The 17,646-nt window shown below is 44.5% G+C and overlaps 1 protein-coding gene across 4 annotated transcripts; it reads right to left on the bottom strand.

The window, feature by feature from the left end:
• Nucleotides 1–165: 165 nt before the first annotated feature.
• Nucleotides 166–17,591, bottom strand: Tube1 (tubulin epsilon 1). Of its 4 annotated transcripts, XM_052163523.1 has the most exons (12): nt 17,467–17,591; nt 17,294–17,367; nt 16,371–16,423; nt 14,017–14,074; nt 10,554–10,669; nt 8,960–9,081; nt 6,988–7,175; nt 6,620–6,795; nt 5,630–5,770; nt 2,789–2,929; nt 2,176–2,350; nt 166–1,413 (listed from the first exon to the last, which is right to left on the bottom strand). In XM_052163523.1, the coding sequence occupies exons 1-12, from the start codon at nt 17,489–17,491 to the stop codon at nt 1,255–1,257; spliced, it is 1,428 nt and encodes a 475-aa protein (XP_052019483.1). In that variant the 5' UTR covers nt 17,492–17,591; the 3' UTR covers nt 166–1,254. The 4 variants fall into 4 exon arrangements, with proteins under 4 accessions (XP_052019483.1, XP_052019484.1, XP_052019485.1 ...); XM_052163524.1 differs by lacking the exon at nt 17,467–17,591 and having other exon boundaries at nt 16,371–16,439; nt 17,294–17,368; XM_052163525.1 differs by lacking the exons at nt 17,294–17,367; nt 17,467–17,591 and adding an exon at nt 17,232–17,248.
• Nucleotides 17,592–17,646: the final 55 nt, after the last annotated feature.

The following is a 17,646-nucleotide window of genomic DNA, read 5'->3' as shown; positions in this document are numbered from 1 at the left end:
GGATTCCATACATAATGAAAAATATCATGCCTTTGATCCCAGCACAAGGGAGGCAGAGGCAGGCAGATCTTTGAGAGTCTGAGGTCAACCTGGTCTACAGAGTGTGTTCCGGGACAGCTAGGGTTACAGAGAAACCCTGTCTCAAAAAACATTTTACACAGTTATAAAAAGACATAATTTAAAATTTTATTCTGTACTCGGCAATACAGTCTATCAGATCCTATCACATAATTAGTAACAGGACAGCAAGATTCTTAGAAATAACTAAGGTGACATTATAAATGCATCTATAATCATCATTGCCCTGCTCTGAATATTAATTGAGATTCTTCTAGGAAGGAGAAAACAGAATGTCTGTGATACTGTTAATAACTGTAATATTGCAGTTTTTATACCAAATATAACGCCTAAACTTCTCAGATTAAAAAACATAGAACAATTCCCTCAGCAAAGAAAATAATCAGAAAACAGTAATAAGGAAGCACACTCTGGATTATTTTTGCCTGAAAAGAATTTTTCCCTTAAAATTATTTCCTTGAAAGATAAACCAACCAATGGATTTGAAACGTAACTGTACTGAAAACAACATTAGTGATTCAAGAGAGATGCGGTGACTGGGTGACGTCAGTGCATGGTAACCATTTACTACAACGTTGAGCTGAAGGTGTCGAGTGCCACGGTGATGTGCTCAGCCATTGTAAGCAGCTGTTTACACATCTGTTTTTATAGCGTTTATTATAAAAGTGACTGGATGCCAAGTTGTGATTCTTTGGACCAGAACATGTTATTACTCAAAGAGCAGAAGCTACCCTGAAAAGTCCAGACATTGTATATATTATGTTCCTCCATTCCAAGGACCTACGTTCCTAGCATTTAAATACAGTATGAAAGCATAAAGTATAAATATAAAGGGATATGTACATCTTTCCTGAGGTGTTCATCACTGTGAAAAGGTCTGCAAAAGATACAAATAAAGCAAATGGATGAAGAAACCGCTCCTTCACGCCATGTCGGCTCTTGATCTGTGTACCACATGTCGGGCTCTCTCTTATCTTAATTTTGGCAAATTGCCTGAAGTGATACCATATACTGCTATAAAAATTATAATAAAATAGAAACTACCATTTTAGATAAAATACTTCCTGACACTGTGAAAAACATTGGGCTTTCTGAATCAGAAAAAATGCTGAGACAGAAAGGGGGCGAGCCCGATGAGGATCAGAGGAAAGGAAGTTGCTTTCTTGGCTTCCACGCTCACAGGGCCACGCTCAGCCTGGGCACATCTGGCACAGGCATGCTCTTGGTGGCCTCGAGGTCGCTGTACTCCTGTATGAGTGCTGACAGAGAGGACACTGCTTCTGTAAAGGTGCTGTCCTCCATCCCATCAACCTGCAGGTAGTGATGAAGGTGGGCCTGGGATTGAAAAACCGCAATTACTATCCCAGAAATCTAAGACATACAATTATCCCACACAATTTTAGCAAATTTGCTAAAATTATAAGTCATTTGCCCAACTCTCCTTGGGAGCTACAGCTAACGGTTGCTGGGGAAGGGCTGCACAGGACTCAGTGGTATACACACCTGTAAGGAGCCTTACGTGACTAACCCCTACCTCAGCTAAGGCACCCTAATTATAGCGGGGTATGACACACACGTACACAAGCGTACACGCATGTTGCAGCGTGCACACGCGCGCGCACACACACACACACATACACACACACACATACACCAAAACTAAGAAGGAGACTCTGAGGAAAAGAAGTTCAGATGGAGGGAAATAGCAAAGATTAAATAAATTTAGAACATCCATAGGCCATTCACCTTTAAAATGGAAGCAGGAACTTAAGTCAAATAAATATTGTGCCTAAAGATGTGTTCACCAGTCCAAGAATGCTGTGACTGGCATGGGGTAATGTTTCTGACTGGATTTGAGACCCCTTCTAGATGGGTGTGAAACTGTCGAAGAATAAATGAATTTTTAAAGACAAAATTAATATATTGCCTAAATCCTACAAAAACACAGAATTTCTCATTTAGATTTGAAACAGCACAGGTAAACTCCTCTTGGATTCCAACTAGATAACAAATAGGCCGGACAGCTTTAGCCCTGATTTCCAGTGGTGTAAATACTTCTTAGCCAACAGAAATGCAGTGAGGAAGAAGAGCGATCACCTTCTTCCTGTAGAGCCGCATGAACCGCTCTCTCAGCTCCACGAAGGTGGGCTTCACGCATGTGTTATTCGCTAAGGCCAACAAGGAGTGCGAGTGGCCCACAGGCGGCACGGAGCACAGGCTCGTCTTCCAGCCTTCTTGATTCCAGGAGACAAACTGCAGAGAGGGCTTTAATCTGAGATGTAAAAACCCAGAGGTAAGACCTAACGAAGCCACCCCGCAGCAGCTCAGTCCGCAGAGGCTAGCGGGGCGGAGCAGAGGCTGGCGGGGGCGGAGCAGAGGCTAGTGGGGGCGGAGCAGAGGCTAGTGGGGGCGGAGCAGAGGCTAGTGGGGGCGGAGCAGAGGCTGGCGGGGGCGGAGCAGAGGCTAGCCGGGGTCGAGCAGCAGCAGCTGTGCCGCGGGATCTGCCCTCTGTGTTTAGAGGAGGCAGCACCATGAGACAGTAAGTGAAGCACTAGACCTCAGGCAGTGCTTACGAAACAAGGCTTTGTACCAGTCACCACTTAGTACCAGTACTAAGGTCACGTTTTATGGTAATTTGAACGAAGGCTTTCGTAACTACTACAGTGTCCCAAACTGTACACATAAATTAGCCTAAAAATAAAAACCGAACCTTTCGATATTTCTGCGAAGATCAGAAATCTGCACGTTTCCTCTAACGATGAGGGCACAGGCGAGGTAGAGGCTATGTCTGGGGTCTGCTTGGATGAGCTGGTGATCTTTACTAAAGGCGTCTGAGAACATCTGATCCAACCTACAAGGAAAGGGCCAGTGTCCATCAAAACATACCTTTCTTCGACAAGGACTCGTGACAGGAAATTGCACACCGGTGTGATGGCCGTGGGTTACATGCACTACAGCTGAGATAGAAGATCCAATGAAACCCAGGAAACCCTCAACAGAAAGTGACACCAAGACCAGTCAGTGCAACATTGTGGATTTTTACTAGCAGACTTTATAAAGAAAAACAGCCAGCACAAACTATCATGATTAAAATTAAAAATGTTGATACAAAGTATTATTTCTGTCTAAATATGCCGAGCAGTTTACTTCACTGACTTTGAAATATTCAAGTTGAAGGACCAAGTCAAACCTGTTCCTTTTCATTATCCTGAACTTAGATATAAGAATTAACTTTAGAAATTCCATTACAAGATAGTTTACTACTGCCGGGCAGTCAAAGCTCATCCCAGCACTTGGGAAGCAGGTGGAGCTCCGTGAGCTTAAGGCCAGCCTGGTCTACACAGGGAGTTCTAGGACAGCCAAGGCTTCTCAGAAAAACCTTGTCTTGAAAATATGAAAAAAGCCGGGCAGTGGTGGTGCACGCCTTTAATCTTAGGACTTGGGAGGCAGAGGCGGGATTTCTGAGTTCGAGGCCAGCCTGGTCTACAGAGCAAGTTCCAGGACAGCCAGGGCTACACAGAGAAACCCTGTCTCAAAAAACAAACAAACAAACAAACAAACAAACAAACAAAAACAAAAAAAAACACCCACCACCACCACTACCAAAAAAACCCAACAACAACAACAACAACAACCAAAAACAAAAAAACAAAAACAAAACAAAACAATTTACATTGGTTATGTATTTAATGTATGTCTACATTAAAATGCTCGTTCTTCCTAAACACGCTGAGTTCTAATGATACTAGTGAACAGCCAATGTTATGATCCATACTCTATACACGACTTCTCTAGTTGAAATCATTACAGGGCCCTTGGCAATCCCTGTCCTACCTATGCCGGCATAACTGGCCACTTGTCAGTTAAATAAAATTTACTAATAAATTACTTATTCACTTAAATAAAATTTACTAATATCACTTGTACTAGTCATTAAATATAGAACTGTTATCTTGCCAAAATTTTAATCATAAAAAAAGAGTATAGTGGTCAGGCGGTGATGGCACACGTCTGTAATCCCAGCACTCTGGGAGGCAGAGGCAGGCGGATTTTTGAGGCCAGCTTGGTCTACAGAGTGAGTTCCAGGACAGCCAGGGCTATACAGAGAAACCCTGTCTCCAAAAAACAAAAACAAACAAACAAAAAAGAGTATATGAGGGCTGGAGTGATGGCTCAGTGGCTACAGGCATGTATTTCTCTTGCAGAAAGCACAGTCTGATTCCCAACACCCACATAGGGAACCTTACAACATACCTCCAGCGGATCTGCTGCCTGTGGCCCCTGCACTCACTTCCGCATACGTACCCACAACACACACATAATTAAAAAAAAAAAAAGAACCTTAAGTCAACAGCAAACCCTCTGCGCCCCCAGGACGGCTTAGCAGGTGAAGGAGCTGCTGCCAGGCCTGACAGCCTGGGCTCAGTTCCGGGCCCATCAGGGTCAAGATGGCGGAGAGAACTCAGTCCCACAGGTTGTTGTTCTCTGCCCTTCAAACACCATAGCACACACAGAGATTTAGCAATGAGAAGTCTTTCATTCCTCCTCTCTCCTTCTCGGTCTCCCTGTAGTCTGGCAGACCCTGTCTCTTTCAACAGTGAGTGCCAGCATGTGTTTCCAAGCTCGTCATCACTGTAGAGCTAAATGAATGTGTGTGTCTGTCAGGGTACCGTCACGTGCATCAGAGCCCCGGGACTGGGGTTAGAGACGGTTGTGAGCCATCATATGGGTTTTGCAGTTCCCAGGGCTTCACAGATGCTGGGCAAGCCAGCACTCTGAGAAACACCTCCAGACAGCTGTTTGTTTGCTTGTTTTTCTGAGACAGCATCACTGCGTATTTCAGGCTGGCTTAGAACCCGTGAGCATCCTTCCCTAGTCCCAAGGTGCTCACATCACAGGTGTACACTACCATGCCCAGCCTAAGAGCATTTTGTTTTGTTTTATTTTATTTTATTTTTGGAGACAGGAACTCACCACGTAGACCAGGCTGGCCTCTAACTCAAGAGATATGCCTGTCTCTACTTCCTAAGATCTGGGATTAGAGTGTGTTATGCCTGGCACTAAGAGCAGCTTGAGGCGACCTGGAAATGATACGCAACAGCTACTACATCAAAGCCTTCCATGGGGCCAGGCTGTGGTAAGAACTTAAAGCCCAACACTTCATCTACCCCACTAACAGAATGACAAAGAATTTAAGGCATCTGCCCAAGATCTTACAGCTGGTGACAGAGTCAGTATTAAAATCTGCTGGGTCCTATTCATCTTTAAAAGCCCAAACATTACGTTTATCAGGTTTAGTTTCAGTTTAATGCTGACATTTTAAAACAATTTACTTCTAAAGAAATATTTGACAAATGAAAAATGAGTGTCACCAACTATATTTTTGATGATTCTCACCAATAAGCGGATATAAATAGCCTGCGTTCACACAAACTTTCCTGAAGAGCTCTTGGTGATGGAGCCCAGCTATACCTCACCTTCTTGGGGGAAGGTTAACCTCTGCCAGCTTGGACAGAGGCGTGCGTCAGGCTGGACACGAGCTGCACCTCACCTTCTCGGGGGAATGTTAACGTCGGCCAGCGTGTAGAGAGGCGTCAGGCTGGACACCAGGTAATGAAGGTGTGGGAAGGGAACCAAGTTCATGCTGATCTCACTCAGGTCCATGTTGAGGGAGCCCTCAAACCTCGCAGAGCTACAAGGCCAACATGAGAACAAGGAGAAATACTTTCACCAAAGATGGTAGTTCGGCCGGTCATGTTCTCAGATCCTTTGTTGCACTGATCAACAAGAGCTCTTGATTCTGAATCACTGAAATTCACTTTCACGAACAGTCACGAATGAAGTCAGTTAAAACACAACGCAATGCTTAGCAAATCTTATTTCTAGATTTCTAAAGTGCAAGCAGCATCTGTTATACCTGCTCATTATACATTTAAAAGTATCTCCTTTAAACAGACTTTATATTGCGTTTAAACACACTCGGGTCAATTATTTATTGTGGAAATTTTATTAAAATTTATTAAGGGTCTGTTTAAAACATTCATAACCAGAGATCATAGTTGTGATCTTAAAAGCTTGAGAAACTGAGACCCGAGCATGGAAGTGCTCTGGATGGACGCAGGGATGGACAGACGGGTTGGCTTAGAGCAGCGGCCACATGTCTACAAGGAGACCGCTTGTCACAGAGCACCTGCTGTGTTCCACTCCAACACAGGAAAATCTAACACAAAACCACTATCTAGGCAGCACAAATTGGCCTTGATCAGGGAAAAAACAGACAGGAAGTTGGAAGAGGGACTAGGAGGGTATGATCAAATTTGTTTGAGAACTTCTCAAAGAACTAATTTAAAAAAAAGTGTCAGACCAATCTGAATAAAAAAAAGAAGCCCCTATAACTTAGAACAAGTTTACACACTTCTGCTGGGCCTACAGCTCAGTGGTCAGGTGTGTGCTTCAACCCACCCGAGGGCTCGATTCAACAGTGTCCTGAAATCAAACAAAGGACTAAGGCACAGCAAGTGTGGACTCCTGAGAGGGCTACCTTGTCAGGCTGAGGAGCAGGTTCGCCACGATGTTGTTCATGGCGTCGAAGGGCTTCTTGTGGCGCCTTTTAACAGACCCCATGTTGGAAGTAACGAGACTCTTGGGCTTCACAGCTGAGCCCAACTTTCCAGAATTTACCACAAGATCAATTTTGCTAATGATGTCAAATAAAGACTACAGAGGAAAAAAAAATATTGGGTGAGAAACTATTAATGAGACTTAGGTGATATTTTCCTAGCAAGAAAAACAAAATTAAGCTTATTTCTTCTCTTCGCTGGAAAAGGTTAAAATACTAAACAAGCACAAAGGGATGTAACGCAGAATGGAGTGTGTGTAAGCCGCTGTCCGCCCGGCACCATGTCTCACCTGGTTGTCGATGGGCAGCACACAGTCTGCGTGCTCACTGAGTTCCCGCATGGCCAGTGTGCTGTTATAAGGCGAGGTGATGACGTCGTCCTCGCCCGAAGGATAGACCGCGGTCACAAACCTGTGCACTTCTGGGAACTCATCTTCAAGCACCTTTAACAGAAATGTGCCGAGACCGGAGCCTGTTCCTGAGAATTAGAATTTCAAAAGCAAACATCCCGAATGGTTAGAGGTGTAGTTCAGAAGAACCCAGAATGTTTTATTGGTAGGCATAACTTCCAACTCTCTCAAGGGAGTTGTGAGGCTGCCAGGGTTCACGTCCAGAATCCCATCTCAGGCTCCGAGCATGAGTCTGGGAAAGGAGCTGAGGAGGAAAACTTCAACCAACAGGGCAGGCAGTGTTCCTGAGAGCAACTTAAAAAACAAAACAAAAACCTATTTTGACAGCTTTGGTTTTAACAATATTGAAAACTGTCATCAAGCAACTTCCAACAGTCAATAAAATACGTCCACCTGGAACTTACAAAGTTTCAAACCCAACATGCTATCACCACTTCTTTACAAGCAGAAACTCTGGAAATCTCATTAGTAACTTTTTGATGTTTAAAGTCACAATTTTAAGGACTTGAAGGATAAAACTGGATCCTATAACTTAGTTCTGTGTAACTGGTGATGAAGATAGTTTGCAAGCTGAAATGGTAAAAAGTAGCGACGTGTCAGATGTAGTTTGAATAAGTAGTTTTCAGAATCTTGTCTTAGAGGAGTGTGTGCATGCTATGTTGTTGCATGAAAAATATATATATGTATACACACACACACACACACACACACACACACACAGAGTTTATTGTGATTAAAATGTAAAGCCAAGACTCTCAGATATGGGGCATGGGTCACATTTAGCCAACACAAAAGTCTAAGACACGAGTCTATTTATTTGTTTGTTTGTTTGCTTAATTTCTGTAACTCCATTATCCAGTTCTTGACTTTGACCTTTGTATATGACAATGTCATGTTGCAAGTCCCAGAACATAAAGTGTTAATATCAGTTTTAGAAAAGTGCTGTTTAAGAAATGGAGTGACAGCCGGGCGGTGGTGGCGCATGCCTGTAATCCCAGCACTCTGGGAGGCAGAGGCAGGTGGATTTCTGAGTTCTAGGCCAGCCTGGTCTACAGAGTGAGTTCCAGGACAGCCAGGGCTACACAGAGAAACCCTGTCTCAAAAAATGGAAAAAAAAAAAAAAAAGAAAAGTTGACCAACAGTGATAATTTCACAGTTTTCTATATGTCATGCACGTGTGTGCCTGCGCTCAAGCACTGAGTGTGTGTGTGTGTGTGTGTGTGTGTGTGTGTGTGTGTATGTGCGCATGCGCACACATGGAGGGCAAAGCCACCACCTGGTGTTAGTCAGGCACTGCTCTGCCTTCTGCTTGAGAGCTGGCGGCCAGCGAGCCCCAGGGCCGTCTGTGTCTTGCTCCCTGGCTCTGGAATTGGAAGCATGTGCCCCACACCCAAGCTTTTTGACGTGTGTTCTGCCGCTCAAACTCAGGCCCTCATGCTCACAGTATGAGCAGGAACACAGTACCCAATAAGCTATCTCCTCAGTCCCAATCTCACAACAGTTTAAGATACAAAGCTAGAATGTACATGGCGCATACAGACACTCTAGCAGGCATCCGACCTACAGCTCTAGGGCCATATGTATCCGAGGCTAGCCATGAATGTGGCCCAACACGATACATGGAAGGAACTCCATGAGATTGTTTCTGTTCGGTTGTCTTTGGCCCCGTGGCTGACACGTGTCTCACTGTGAGAAGACTGGATGTGTCTGCTAGCGTAAGTGCGGTCTGACGATAGGCTAAGGTTTGAGCCTGAGCCCCCGCCCCCCAGGGAAGGGTACCACAGCCAGTGGACGCCTCCTCCTCCTCCCATCACTCACACGCAGTGTCACCACGGCGAGCCAACGGCGTTACCTCCTCCCATGGAGTGGATGATGAAGAAGCACTGCAGACAATCGCACTGCTCGGCCGACTTCCGCAGTTTCTCTAAAATCTGTTCCCGGTAGAGACTTCCGAAAACTCTGTGACCCACAGCCCTGAAAATAAGAACACACATTAAAAAAATCCTTGATTATTATTTTATGATTTATCTCCTCAATCTAAAAAAGATTGAAGAAAAATGGAGAACTATTTAAATTGTAGTAAGATATCTATTTTATCATATAAGTCTTATTTATCACATACATGCCAATACTTTTCAAATATCTATAGGTAAGCAGTATTAACTACAGTTTTTAAAACTTCATCTGCAAATTTTTGCCAGATAAATTATAAAAATTAAGAATTCAGCTATAATTTATTTCCATTAATTCACATATTAAAAAGTAGAAAAAGGTCAACTCAACAGAAACCAAAATGAAAAATTTTCAACTAATTTGGTTAAAATTAGTTGGTTTAAAATTGAGAAACCTGGTCACATCCCATTATTAGATGAAACGGCAAGTGGTTGAAGATGACAGTGGAGACCTGTGTTAATCAGGTCTTGGAGTGCCACCATGACAGACTGCAAAGTAAACATGGCTTCCCCGCGATGCAGATTAGTACAACGCAAATATCACATAATGAGTTCTACACAACCCAAGAGGGAAGCTAGGTGGGTGGGCAGCCAGGCTGGTCTCTTAAGTTACTGGTTCCCTAGTGTTATGGTTTGTGTATGCTCCAGCCAGGCAGTGGCACTGCTGGTGTGGGTGTGTCACTGTGGCTGTAAACATACTAGCTGCCTGGAAGCCAGTATTCTGCTATCAGAACTCTCAGCTCCTCCTGCACCATGCCTGGTGGACACTACCATGTTCCTGCCTTGATGATGATGGACTGAACCTCTGACCCTGTAAGCCAGCCCTGATTTAATGATGTCCTTATAAGAATTGCCTTGGTCATGGTGTCTGTTCACAGCAGTAAAACCCTCACTAAGACACCTAGTCTCCTGACATACAGAATCTAAACTCACGCTTTAATAAAGCTATACATCTGCATTCTACATGTGAACCCAAGTAACTGGTAGCAAATATTTAATATAGATAATGTGAGATTTACAAACAATGGGATGCTATTTAATTTTTAAGCAAGAGGAAAAAAAAAATCAATGTGAATTCTTTAACTTTCGGGGTTCATTTTTTCCCCATTGAAGAGATTATATATTTAAGAGTCAAAACAGCCTCTGACTCAGGTTGGACAAGAGGATAGTATCTTATATCTTTCTGTTAATTCTGTTGGCTTAGACACACAGGAAAAGTTGAGGAATTAAGTAACAGAAGCAAATAGTTTTTAAAAATACTTAAAACTTTAAGGAATTGAGGGTATCAAGTTGTCATGATTCATTTTCTGCTAAACAAGAAAGGACAAAGAGGAGTAAAAGCAACACCGGGAGGCGTTGCCTCGCCATCAGTTAATCACCGAGGCTGAGGCAGAAAGGCAGACTGCGGCTGCTGTCACGACTCCCTGCGCAGTGCCTACTCTGATACGGAAATGAAGACTCAACGTTTTCAAATGACGCTCAGTACAGTCTCACCAGTTATTTCCCGAGCCAGAGATGTCAGTGATGAGTTGTTTGCTATCAAACACGTCTCTCAGTGGGCCTTGGAGAATCTCATTCACTACGCCTTCTTCCATGTCAATCAAAACAGCCTGAAAAGAGAATTTAAATTGAACATATTTTCTTTAGTAATTTACTCTATAAATTGAAGAATTCATGAGCTATAAGTTATATTATTCTTTTTCACAATTTAAAATTAAAATTTTTCTTTATGTGATCTATTGTAAGGAATAAAAAGGTAATTTCACCCAGCTCAAAATGATGAAACCCAATTAAAAAGTGCATTCTAACTCTTAACTCTATTCCAAAAGGGGCCAGAGGGAAACAAAGGAACCCAATAGTTCTTTCAACTGAATTCTAACAGGGTCTTAGAAATCTAGAAGGCAATTCTGACCAGAAAAAAATTTCAATAAATGTAGGATATATTAATGCATTTTCTCACTAGAAATCAAAATGGAACAATACAGCTAGGAAGTGTGCGGGACAAGTGAGCTAAGTGCTAGAACCATGGCACTAGACAGATGGTAAAGGACAAGGACCCGTCTGTCATTCAAGTGATGCACAGGCAAAGGCATAGGCTCCATCTGCTTACGTTACAGAATTCCTCAACTTTTTCCTAGCTTAGCTTCCGGTTTTCATTTTTACTTTCCAAAGAAAAGCTGTCATAGGGGCTGGAGAGATGGCTCAGTGGTTAAGAGCACTGACTGCTCTTCTGAAGGTCCTGAGTTCAAATCCCGGCAACCACATGGTGGCCCATAACCATCTGTAATGGGATCCGATGCCCTCTTCTGGTGTGTCTGAAGACAGCAACAGTGTACTTACATATAATAAATAAATAAATCTTTAAAAACAAACAAACAAACATTTAAAAAAAAAGCTGTCATAGAATTTAACGTGAACCATGTAGTGGCCGTTCAGTGTCTGGAAGAACCTGATAGGTGAATAAGCTGGAACACCGGCCAGGTGCCCAACGAGACGCTCAAAAGGGAACCAAATCCTTGTTCTGAACTGCTGCCCCCTCTCATCCTGCGCAGCAACAAACCACTCCAGACTGAAGTTTTAAAATTTCCAAAACTTCAAAATTTGAAAATTTAAAATTCTAAAAATATCCCAAGCGCCAAACACACACACACACACACACACACACACACACACGTGCAACGTACAAGCACACATGCGTGCAAGGTGTCTTAGTCACTATTGGTCCGCTGTTGGTCTGATCTACATTTTCTGAATCCCAGAGAAACTATTCCAGCTCAGCAAAGCGACGGGATACAGGGAGTGCCGTGCCTGAAGCCGCCCTGAGTGAACAGAAACGGCCCTGCTCCTGTGTAAACAGCAGAGCCCGGTCATGCTACAACCAACGCTCCGAAGTTACAGTTAGCTGTTACAGTTAGCCTTCTCCACCGGATCTGCCAATCATCTTCCACTTCTTCAAGTCCCTGGGTACTGTTATGCAAGGATGCAATGCATCGCCTTAGTCTGCTTACCCAGTGCACTTTAGGGGTGCTCCTGGGCTGGGGAGCACGCGGGTGACATATGAAAGCAGGCTGAGTGAGCCACGAGGACCAAGGCGGCCAGCGGCTTCAGTCCCTGCTTTGGATTCCCACCTTGAGCTCCTACCCTGGCTTCCCTGGATGCTGAGCTATGACGTGGCTGTGGAGGTGAGGTAAACTCTTCCTTCCTCGCATTACTTTGGTCATTGGATTTTATCCCAGCAATAGAAACCCTAAGATGAAGGTATACAACGGACATATCATAAATTAAAAGCTGCAACGATTTTTTAAGAATTTTTTCAAAGATGTTGGATGTGGAGACACACGCTTGTGCCTGCAATTTCTCAGCACTCAGGAGGCTGAGACAGGATTACTGGAAGGTTTGGTTTTTAATCCGTTATTTTCACTTTTGTGTATGGGTGTTTTCCCTCCATGTAGCCTGTCTGTTCCTATCATCTCATGTTCACGCTCACAGCATGTTCTTCCCTGGCTCCTGCAGAGCCCACAGCAGCACTGCGTCCCCTGTAACGGAGCTGCTGTGTAGACTCTGGGACTCAGACCCTGAGTCCTCTAGAAGGGCAGACAGTGACCTTCTCCTTGACGCCATCTCTCCAGCCCCATCGAACTGTTTTTTAAAGGTTTATTATTGTAATTTTTTTTTAAAGTGTGCGTGTGTACATGACTACAGGTGTCCGAGGAGGCCAGAGGTGTGGGACAGCCCTGGAGCTGTGGACAGTTGTTAGTCTGCCAGAGACCTAAGTGCTATACTCTGATCTGCTCTGCAACTGCAGCAAGCACTGCTAATGCTGACGGCTCTCTCTGCAATTATGTTTATAATTGTGCTCCTTGTTTTGTTTTTTACATAAACAAGATTATTAGGGGTGTGTACTGGCTAATTTTAGGGATTCTTAAAGATATATTGAACAACATGCAAGTTTTATTTTAAATGTAGGTACTGCACAAACAAGAGTCTCACTGAACAGGAAAACGGCTAAGATTATAAAAACTCCTTGTTCCAAACCAGATTTGATGCTGTGCATGAAGTCTGCAGTGAGCGAGCCACAGCCCCCTGGGACTGCTTTGCTCTCTGTCAAGGAGACAACATGGAGAGTGCACGCACTCTAACCTGGGCCTATCCGAGTGAGCTCTGACAGGATGGCCACTGCCCTAGTAACCCACTTAGCTCTTCTGATCTTTCCTTAGGCACATCAAGCCCTTGGTTTCTTCTTCCTTTGAGAAGTAACCAAATGTTGAGAGCGTTTCTGATTCTTCGCTTAGCATCCCAGTCTGTAGTCACGGCTGCTCTAGTAATAATGCAGAAATCTAGATTCCCTTCCAGAGCTGCATGGTAATAATCAAGAGTACAGGATTTACAACACTCGGGCTGCCGATTGGCATACGATCCTACGTTTATTTAGCAGTCGAGGAGACGCCTACATTTTTTTCTCTGACGGTTGGGATGCCATCTCTCTGCGTCCATAACTGGGACGCAACGGAAGGAGATGGGACACACTAGAAGCAGAAGGAAATGGGACATACTAGGAGGACAATGAGCATGTTTCCAGAAAGCCCTTCCATCTTCTCCTCAGGAGGCCGGAGTTCTGTGATTCCAGAGGAGCCTGGGCTTTGCAGGGGCCCCTGTGCTGCTCGCCATGGCCGCCAGCCACCCTGATGCACAGACGGTCTCTCTGTTAGTTTTGTTTTCCATCAGGATTACCCAGAGGGAACTAACTCTCAGGACGCACCCCTCGGTTCTAGTCTGTCTGGACTCTGAGCCTCAGCACCTCACTGCCTTACGCGGTGCTAACTGCCTTCCTTTGTCTAATAGTCGGAGACCAGTTATCAACCAGAAGAGAAAAACAAACTAGGGAAGCCATGAAGTCAAATTCCAGCGCCACGTTATAAATATTCCATATGTGAAATCCCCAGAGCATGCATCTTACCCGTGCTTTTAAAGACGAAATTCTTCCTTTGGAAATACTGCCGCCATCCCCAACAGCTCTGGAAGGGAAGGAAATTGAGAAAGTGTTCTAAAGATTTGTCAGGGCTGCGAGTTTTACTCTCATTACACGTAAGGCAGCTCTCTCCTTCCAGATCGATCCGGGGCTTGAACTCACGGCTTCAGCTCAGCAGCAAGCACTGTGATCTGCTGAGCCATCTTACCAGTCTCAGTAACTGTCATTTGAGGGATTTCTCTGAACCTGCAGATTTGTGAGATAAATGTGTATCTTTCCTGTTTAGGTTACTACTAATTAGGTTTTCTGCTGCAGCCAAACATGTCAACTGATATAAGCATCATACCCACTCAGGCTGCTTCTAGAATTTTAGTGAAAGTCCTGAAAGCCGTGCAGTTATACAGTGTACCAGCCAATATAGCTCACAAGACCGAGAGAGACTAGATGACACAGGCAGTACAGACCAGCGACGGGTGACCTGTGATCCTCAGGACAATTAGCTCCTATTTTGTTGCATAGAATTGTATTTAAACACAGCCATTCCCATTCATTTATGTGCCCACTATTCATGAAGGCAGACAAGTAGCTGCAACAAGACCTTAGGGTCTGGGTTGTCATGGAAACAGTTCGCCAATGTGGATCTTCTTTTGGTAGATCTTTATGCTATTCAAAAGGATTAATTTGAAAAGCAGGTGTACACAAAGATGGAGTAGCATCTTTCAAAAGGAGTCTTTGGTACTAAACTCATGGAGCAGAGGCTGTCATTGGCAGCACGGAAGGAAGAGAGTTTTGGCCTCTCCAACCTGAGAGAGAAGAAAACCTAATGTTTTTATTTATTTATAAGTATAGTTCTAAAGGTGGTTGGAGATTAGAACTTCTTCTGAAGGAAGAAAACCCAGTCTTAAGACCAACTGTCAACATGTAATACAATTTTCTTTAGTAACTTACGAAGAATTTGGTTGCTTGCTGTTGTTTCTCTCCCCCATTCTTACCATGCCCTCTTGTGCCCTCACCCCCAGAGCTTCCTGTTTTCATGTCACATGGGACCTTTGCCCCTACCTCAGCCTGTCTCTTAGGCCCCCCTCACGGTCTCCTATACATTCATCTCTGTAATAATCAAAGAGGTGGCTATCAAGGAAGGGAGGCTGGGGGAGGAACCAGGATGGGAAGTATGGAAGGCATATTGCAAAGGCAAGTCTGAGTGCACGTACGTAGGGGAGATGATATTCTAAGTCTCAAATAAGTGAAGTGACTTAAAGGACAGCTCTCTCTCTATAACAACTATTCTGCCCACCACTGTGGAAATTCACTTTAGTCCTTAATCTCACACCATGTCTCTAAGTCACCTTCTGAATGGCACGTAGCTTTGGTACAGTTCTTCCAAACAAGGAAAAGTATGCTTACGACTCACAAGGACTATCTGGCCTGAGTCTGTACTGTCCATCAACAAGAATGGCTTTCCAGGTTGTAACCTCCCAGTTCTTTGAATTTGACTAATCTGATTGTACTGGAGGCTCTGGGATTCATCAACAAAAGCAAAGTCTGGCTTCCTGAGAAGATAACAGCTCCAACACTTAGCCAACAAATTCAAACTAGATTTCTACCAAGCTGTAAAAGCCTGATATTTAATTGCAATTGTCAGGACAAGTTCACGACAGCTGGTTTATAAAGAACTTTGAAAATGGATAAAGTTTTAACACTAAAAGACCACAGGCATTTCTCAAATGTCAAAAGAATTCTGACATTTGTATTTTATACTAATAACAAAAAATTAATTAACTCATGTTGTGAGCAGTTTCCACCTCTTTTTTTTTTTTTTTTTTTTTTTTTTTTTTTAATTTGGTTTTTTTGAGACAGGGTTTCTCTGTATAGCTCTGGCTGTCCTGGAACTCACTCTGTAGACCAGACTGGCCTCGAACTCAGAAATCCGCCTGCCTCTGCCTCCCAGAGTGCTGGGATTATAGGTGTGCGCCACCACCGCCTGACTCTACCTCTTTCTTTTTGGCATATTCTGAGGGTAAGTAATCCACAAAATAATCTTTCAAAAACTGATCACTGCTATACTCAACATGGTAGGTACCCTCAGTGAAAACGTCAGGTTTTCCAAGTTACTGGGAGTCCTTTTTGGCTTCTTACTGAAGTCTGTCAAGGAAGCCTGCTGTTCCTCAGAATGGTATGAAAATGTGACATAAGAATATGCTTTCAATCAGAACAGCAGACAAAGCAGACACTGACATAGCTGGGGACGGTTTCCTTATTGTTTAAGGAATCCGTCCATTCAGCTGACAGGGAAAGGAGGAGTCCTAACGACTGACCGACCAGAGACGGACTCACCCACTCACCTGGTATCCACATTCCTGAAGAAGCTGCTTATTGCATCGTCATAAATTCCTTTCTAGAAACAAAGCAAACTATAGCATTTAAGTTTATTTTCGCTAAAGCCCTTCTAGCTGCAACAATTCTACAACGCTGAAGGGGCTCTAAGAAAAAGAAACCTAGGTCGACTCTTCCAATGACATTTACGGGTAAAAACACCAAGAGAAGCCCTGACTAAGTTTCACAGCGATGAACAGCATGCCCTGTATGGCATACAGCTGGTACGCCAAGTGGGGATTTCTTGGCTTTCTGGATCACTTGATGTCTACTTTACAGTGCTTTCACTATAGCGTCTATTGTCTTTCAAGACAACAGAAGGAGGAGAAAAAGGAAGAAAAGGAAGAGGGAGGAGGAGGAGAAGAGGAAGAAGAAGAAGAAGAAGAAGAAGAAGAAGAAGAAGAAGAAGGAGGAGGAGGAGGAGGAGGAGGAGGAGGAGGAGGAGGAGGAGGAGGAGGAGGAGGAGGAAGGAGGAGGAAGGAGGAGGAAGGAGGAGGAAGGAGGAGGAAGAAGGAGGAAGAAAGAGGAAGGAGGAGGAAGAAGGAGGAAGAAGGAGGAAGAAGGAGAAGAAGGAGAAGAAGAAGAAGAAGAATGTTAAAGATTGGCGAAACTTAAGACCAAACTCTTTGGCGAGTGTATTCTGCCTGTGACTTACAGCAACACGGGTTTAAAAAGAAACTAGCCACGATCCCTATGAGAAGATCCTATGCAACTTATGGTACAGATTAAAAAGACAGATGGCTCGCTGCAAATTCGAGAACATGATCTACACAGCGAGTTCCGGATCAGCCAGGGCCCCGTAGCAGGATCCGAAGCACCCGTCCCCAAACCTCAAGTGAGCTCCGCGTTCTCCGCTGGCAGGCCCGGGGGACAGGCAGCTAGGGGCGGGTACCTGGTTGACCGCCGCGTGCTCCCTCAGCGCCAGGTCCCAGAAGCAGCAGCCGATTTGGTTCCCGCACTGTCCCACTGCAGCCAGCAGCAAGGAAGAGAGAGCACTGCATTAGGACGGCAACCAGGTGACTGGGCTCCGCAGCCACCCGGTCCCCGCGGACGGGGTTGGCTCACCCTGCACGACCACCGACTGGGTCATTCCGTCGCGAGGACCAGCAGGGGCACTGCCGCCCGAACTCCCGCCTTCACTTTCGAGCCCAACGCCGCGCTACGTCTCTGCCGCGAGTAGCCAATGTCGTAATGCCCTTGGTTCTTTACGGCCAGCATTCCTGCGCAGGCGCATTTGCGGCTAGC

This window comes from Apodemus sylvaticus, chromosome 19, assembly GCF_947179515.1.
Source record: "Apodemus sylvaticus chromosome 19, mApoSyl1.1, whole genome shotgun sequence".
Classification (NCBI taxonomy): domain Eukaryota; kingdom Metazoa; phylum Chordata; class Mammalia; order Rodentia; family Muridae; genus Apodemus; species Apodemus sylvaticus.
The sequence above is the reverse complement of the archived record's forward strand: the minus strand, read 5'-3'. Positions and strand labels throughout refer to the sequence as shown.